Source organism: Protobothrops mucrosquamatus, unplaced genomic scaffold, assembly GCF_001527695.2.
Source record: "Protobothrops mucrosquamatus isolate PMUCROS unplaced genomic scaffold, P.Mucros_1.0 scaffold659, whole genome shotgun sequence".
NCBI lineage: Eukaryota > Metazoa > Chordata > Lepidosauria > Squamata > Viperidae > Protobothrops > Protobothrops mucrosquamatus.
In genome coordinates, this window is record NW_015386948.1 from 502,099 (window position 1) to 509,048 (window position 6,950).

Genomic DNA, 6,950 nt, shown 5'->3' on the forward strand with positions numbered 1-6,950 from the left:
CAGATGTCTACAAGAGGGACTCCTCCCTCAACGCCCAGCCAGGTCTCAGTGATACCCGCCAGGTCCGCACCCCCCTCTAAAATAAGATCTTGTATGAGGGGGGCCTTATTTACCACGGACCTGGCATTACATAACAACAGCCGGCAGTCCCGGGCCGGGGGATCTAAGTCACCTGGAGACCGAGTAGGGGCCTGAGGACTGGAGCACCCACAAGCTTGTAAATAGCGTGTGCGTGCTCCCCTAACCTGATATGGTCCTCTGCTCCCGCCGTATCTGCCTCTCCCACTGACCGTACTAATACCTCCCTCCTCCCTCAACCCCCCCACCCTCCCCCCCCACCCTTTCTATAACCTTGTATCATGTAGAGACTGATAACAGTTTACATTTTTAATGAAATTTTTTTTTTTGGCAACTTCATGTAAATGATGAATATCATATGAAGAAGAATGGATCCTTAGGCGATGTCATAAGATCATGTCCATGATGTCAAAGATGTGTAGCAGCTCCAAGGGACTGGAGCTGATTATCAATATTCTGTTTATACTTGGCTTCATTTTTTCCTACCAGCCTGAGTGTCTCTAGACTACAAGGGACTAAATATCAGAAAGCAAATTTTGACAGCAAAAAACAGAGTGGTTATTAACCCCAGGAATGTCAGTAATGAATGTTATGTGAGTTGTTCCGGGTCACAGAATTTGGGACTTGATATCTGATGCTAACTAGACATAGAGAAATTTTACAGGAAGAAGAATCTTTCATCAGAGCTGGCTGATAAGATGCATCTCTTCCTGACAGATTGGATTATGTTAATACATCTTTCAAGGAATGAGCCTTTAAAATAATCCAAAAATTATACCTAGAACAGAATCCATCTTGCATTATAACTATATATTTCTATCTGAAGAATGAAGCTGAGGAAGCATAAGGAGAGAGTTTGCAGAAGAAAAGTAGATCACAAAATAGAATGGCCAGTCATTCTGAGTCATACCCAGGTTCCTTGAGCAAATTAATCAAGCAAATGAATAGATGAAATTGCAGAATGATCTAAAGTTAAAGCACATATTTCAGGAGTCATAGGGTACAAGAAGCAGAGAAGGACATAAACACCATCATGAATAGCCAGCTTGCTTCAGTCTGCCAGGCTGAGTGTCTTATCCCAGATGTTGTTTGATTAATCAGCCAGGACAATCCTCCTCCTGTCACCTCTGAGCCTTATTTGCTCATTATTCTAACCTTGCAATATGAGAAGTTTTTTTCCCTTGGACTAGTAAGTGGAGATTCTTAACTTGACTTCTGCTATTTCTGCTTCTGAAGACATGTTTATCTCTGGCACTTCCTAGACAAATGACTATGATTCCAGTCTCCCATAGGTATTACATCCTCCTTATCAGAAATCTCTTTAGAAGCTATCCTGACAATAAGAGGTAAGTGAGGTCTCTTGAAGGTCTCATATAACTTTCAAGTTGAAAAAGCCTTCGTGGTTGCCAGTTGCATTCTGATTATCATGATTATTCATGATTCATTATTATCATGATGTTCTTTAAAGTTGAACACCTACTCTACATTCCACCCTATACTTTTATGTCACTAACAGGGCACGTTTCATGGGACCCCACACTGAATAAGATTGACATGAAGAATTAATTCTGGTTTCTACTGGGACAAGTGTTATGGATCAAAATGTCACCAATGTTGAAGCAAGCTCACTTCTCATTACAATTCAAAGCACAGATCATCAAATCAGAAATGACCAAAATCTCCTGTAGTTCCAAATACTAATTTTCTTTCTTATCTGTGAGATAGTTTGAATTTAGAAACTATATGTATCAACAGCAAGAAATACCCATATCTTTGGTTCTGTGAGAATTGTCTTTTTGTAAATTGCTACTGCTGCAGAAAAAGGGAACTGAAGATCTGTTGTCATAGATGACTAGATGGATTATAGGTGTTTTGGTTAGAATGTTCCTTTTTTAATTTGCTAAATAACAAAATTCTTAAGACTGATTTTCAAATATATTTTACAGAATAAGAAGTATGTTCTCATCATGGTTGATCCAGATGCTCCTAGCAGATCTAATCCAGAGTATCGCTTCTGGAGACATTGGGCTGTGACTGACATCAGTGTGAGTACCATGAATATTTGATATTTCTTTCTTGATATGTTTATTACATATTTTGTGAGATTTAATGGCTGTTTTCTACTTCTTATTTTAATCCTTCTCACATGAGTGATTCTTTTGGTTCAAAGTGTCAGGCTTTTCTTGTCAGACACAGCTTGATTAAATTATTACTGTAACTCAAGAACAGTCCTTATAAAACATTTGATGCCTCTGAGCAGTTAGGATTCCTCCTGGTTTAAATGAAGTACCATCTGTTCTACCTTTGTACAGTAGAATTCTGACTTTCCTTTTCAGTCCTCGCTTGTTAATGGCAGCTGAGTGTTTATATTCTACACAGTCCTACTCTGCTTTAGCACTTGAAGAAACAGACTTTGAGGATTTCTGTGCTGCTGTCTTGATGCTTGGTGTATCTGGAAAAAAAACAACCACTTTCAATTTCTCACAACTGTCATTGGAAAAGAGTAGTTTTGAGGACTATCATGTTAGCCCAGCCATATGGGAGAAATCAGTCATTGCTATGGGTAAAAGGAATAAGGGCAGAAACAAATGGATTATCTATATAAATAAAAATGTAAATGTTCGTTTGTTCAAAATCTTAAATCTCCGAAAGTTCTTCACCGATTGCTTTGAAATTTTGACACAACGTTGCATTCGAATACGCATGTGTTTTTATATACCTATATTATATAGATGTCACACCTGTGACAGGTAAAAACATGCTTTTTTAAAAAAACAGCACCTGATAACCTCTTTGATAGTCAGAAGGTTAGGATTAATGTCTGATTGTGATCTGTTAAAGTTTATGGTCTTCAGCCACCTGTTCTATTCAGCATTCTTCTACATATATTGTTGCAAATAATATACCAGGATACTTTGGTTATCCTTATGCTTGGCAGCCTGGGCATCTGAACTAGTTGGATGGTAGTGAAAGTAGCGCTGGATTTTCTGCAGTTGGTGATGCTTGGAGAATGTTACGTAGGGAACAGCTTAGGGCTTCATAGTTGCTTAGGCATTGCTTTCCTGCATGGATGAAATTTTTAGCATGTTATTTGTAATTTACTTAAACAAGTAGCCTCTTGAACATCATATTATAATAGTTCTATTACAATATTCCTCAACAGTTCCTCCCCCTCCTTAAATATTGAGAAGAGGTTGGTGGGTAGGTTGTACAATACTAGGGCACAAGGCCAGATAGTCTAATTATAGCAGTGATGAGATTGCTGCTGATTATGATTTTAAACTTTCTGATATGATAATATTGGATAATTTGTATCCATTTTTTTAAATTTCTGAAAAAAAAATTATTTAGTGTGTACTGGTAACCTAACTTAGGTGTTTTTGAATAGTATTGTTTTGGGGTAGTTTTAGAACAGAAATATTTCTGGTCACCTTATTAAACAGTCTACATTTTAAATAAAATAAGGTCATGTCTCAATGTCTATGGAGATTCTCAGTCATCCAGGTCATAGTTTTCCTGGATAGTTTTTCACGAGGCAACTGGACTTTCTTGTCTTTCTTTGAAGCCATTTCACTTCTCATCCAAGAAGCTTCTTCAGCTCTGACTGGATGGTGGGGAATGAAAGGATTTATACTCCTTGCAGACAGCTGGTCATTTGCATTCCTTTAGTGAGTCATTGAGGCCACCTGGAGGATTGTCTGTGTCATCCGGGTACAAATGGGTGTGGAGCCTTCTTGGAACTGCTGAAAGGACTGTGTTGTAGACTGGAGATAGATTATGTTGTATCCCTCCCCCTCTGTTAAGAGAGGGTTGTTCAATTTTGACCTAGATGGCCTCTTTGGCCCCACTTTCAAACCAGCAGACTTCTTCCAAAATGTGGAGTTTGCTGTCTTTGAAAGAGTACGTATGTATATTTAATGTATGTATATTTAAGAAATGTGTTCTCTTCAAAAGACCTCTGCTGAAGAAGCAGTAATATCATAATAGGACCATCATGATCTTTTGCCCCTTGCGCTATCAAAAGAGAATTTGCAAGTTTTACAATACTTCAAATGCCTGTAAAATGTATTTGACCTGAGACAAGCGTGAAAGTAAAATGAATATGTAAGTCAGGAGTAATGAATGATAGCCATACCATTCAATGGACTATGATCACCGTTGACTTCCAATGTTTCTTAATAGTCCAAAAATGAGCTAGCATAGTTCTTTGGTAGACTGGAGTAGTTTGTCCTGTAGTTCAAAACATTTTCTTAAATGCCTGGATATTAAGAAATCAAATAAAACAAGTACAGGATGGCTACTACCATTAAATCTATTACATTGTCTCTCATCTTCCTTTTCATGAATTACAAGTTTTAAATAAGACTACTTAGAATAATTTATTTCTCTTTATGCCTCCATTTGACAATACTGTATGTTTGAAAATTTAGGTGTTTCCAACTATGATTTGATATTAGTACTAAAGTCTAATTAAGATATCAATTAATAAAGCAACCTGCATTTAAAGAAGAACTATCTAGTTGTTCTCTATTATTCTCTAAAATTGCAGCCAAGTTTCCCCCCTTTCTTTTTTCTTTTTCATATACATACCTTAATTAAACTTTTTTTTATTGTTAATGGCACTACAGAGCAAATTAAAATTAGATATTAATACTTTTCACAATTTTCATAATTGGCTGAAAAGAGTAAAGCATTCAGAATAATTGTAGCAGCTTGTGTACCATTTTACTCCTATACAAATTCTTTCACAGGAATCTTTACACATTTCTTAACAATAGGGTCTTGAAAGTCTCTCATTAATTTTAATATTTATTAATCAAGGAAAAAAAGCTGGAAGTAGTATTCCTTCTTCTGTAGTCAGTTCCTTCTGGTATATTAACTGTTGCTAATTATTGTAATTAAAAATAACTTTAAGGAAGTTTTTTTTAAAAAAAAAAATCTCAAGTGGTGTAATTTTCTTCTGAAAAAACGCTTATGTCCTAATGGCATGATATTGTATATTGTTATAACACAGTGGCAATTCTTGTTTCCTTTATAACTGGAAATTTATTATTGAAAAGTTGAAACTTTGCACTATGTCTATAGCAGATTCTCTTCGGATTGTATAGATCTTTTATTTTTAATCTATTTTTTTTTTAAAAAAAAATAGGAAGTCAGGAAGATAAAGGGGATAGTATACAAGTAGTACTCAACTTACAACCATAATTCAGCCCAAAATTTCTGTTGCTAAGTAAGACAATTGTTAAGTGAGTTTTGCCCCATTTGATGATTTTTTTCTTGCCATTGTTGTTAAGTGAATCACTGCAGTTGTTAAGTTAGTAATACAGTTATTAAGTGAATCTGGTTTCCCCATTGACTTTATTTGTCTCGGTTGTTGCTTTTTTCACTGCAAATTGCCTTGGGAATATTTGGAAATGGTTCTAAACTCATGGACTTAGTCAACCTTTATTTTAGATTAGTAAAAATATGTAATATTGCAATCATTCAAACAATAAGAATATGTTATTCTACACCTTAAATTCTTAAACGTTTTAAATCAGGATGTCTTGAATATGGTTTGCTGGTTCTGCCTAGGAGATGAGTGAATTGATCATTTTCAGGGTCTGTGCAAGAGCTTCTTTTTTTCTCTTTTAACAGGAACAATAATTGACAAAGACCAGTGTTTTGAGATTACTAGAGAAGAATCGGTGGCAGGAAACTGCTAAAATTGATGCCCAGAAATCAATATTAGTTTTTTTTAAGTGCAATGGAGTTATAATTGCATCCCACTGCTTTGTATGCTTTAGCCTGTACTACTAATTTCTTAATGTCTGTTGTAGAAATCAGAGGCCTGGCTGGGAGAGTGAGGTATGCAAGCTCAACGGACGAGATGCATTTGTATCTAACTCTGAAGTGAAGAAAATGTGTAAATACATACCCAGTTCACTACAGAAGTAGGGCAAGTTAGCCAGAGATGATCACTTTTAATCTATTTTAGTATCTAATCTAATCTGCTGATTTGGTCTGATGGCTTTGTGTGTACACATAACAAAGAAATGCATAATGAATAACGTATTGCAATAGAAATCACTTTAATAAAACCATTCAGAAAAGGTAAGCGGCCTTTCTGATCTCAAATAAAGGCGGTTTCTCTTCCTATCAGAATTCTACTCTTTTCAGATACTTCTTGTTCCATTTGCAAATGGAAAGAGGAACCCAAAGAGACTGTATTTGCTCGGATACAAAGATACAGGGTCATTTTGTGGAGCATATTGCATATTATTTTGTAAGACCATGTTACAAATTAGATATTATTTTCCAACACCCTTCAGGGTGAATTCAGTCTTATTCTAAAGTTTTGGCAGAACTTTGATCCATTACTGTATGATGAAAATTTCAGTATCCTAATCTGAAACAAAAATGGTTAGAAAATTCATCGTTCAACTTTGTTGATTATAGTGTTATTTTAAATTTCAGAAGGTACATGGCTTAACTACAATTCAAAATACGCCACACACTAAAAATGCTTCTGTAAAGTGGAATAATATCTGTTGATGACTGTTTTTAAGGCCCTTTAAGTTTTCATGGTAATTTGCAGTTTAAAATTATTTAAGAGATAAGAACCAAATTAGCTCCTAAAGCTAGGAGGTCAGTATGTCCCATTATCCATACAAGAAGTGTTTAAATATAATCAGCCTTTACTCCAATGCAGCATAATTGTTCATTTGAAGTAGCTTTTTTCTTTCATTCAATGAATCATTAAAATATTTAAAGGATAATGCAGTGAATTAGAAATAAATTTATCATATTATCCCGGATACATTGAGGAGTATCAAGTAACTAGGTGGAGGCTGAACTAGTTTACAAAGCAATCCAATAAACATTCTTTTAAA

General features: G+C 35.4%; 1 protein-coding gene across 1 annotated transcript in view; it reads left to right on the forward strand.

Moving 5' to 3' along the window:
• LOC107289244 (phosphatidylethanolamine-binding protein 4-like) overlaps window positions 1-5,783 on the forward strand; it is a 56,103-nt gene extending 50,320 nt beyond the window's left edge. Inside the window, exons 4-6 of the mRNA XM_015817969.1 lie at window positions 2,025-2,123; window positions 2,458-2,641; window positions 5,716-5,783. Coding sequence (XP_015673455.1) covers window positions 2,025-2,123; window positions 2,458-2,641; window positions 5,716-5,783 — 351 coding nt within the window. The remainder of the gene's footprint in view (window positions 1-2,024; window positions 2,124-2,457; window positions 2,642-5,715) is intronic.
• The last annotated feature ends 1,167 nt before the right edge of the window (window positions 5,784-6,950 follow it).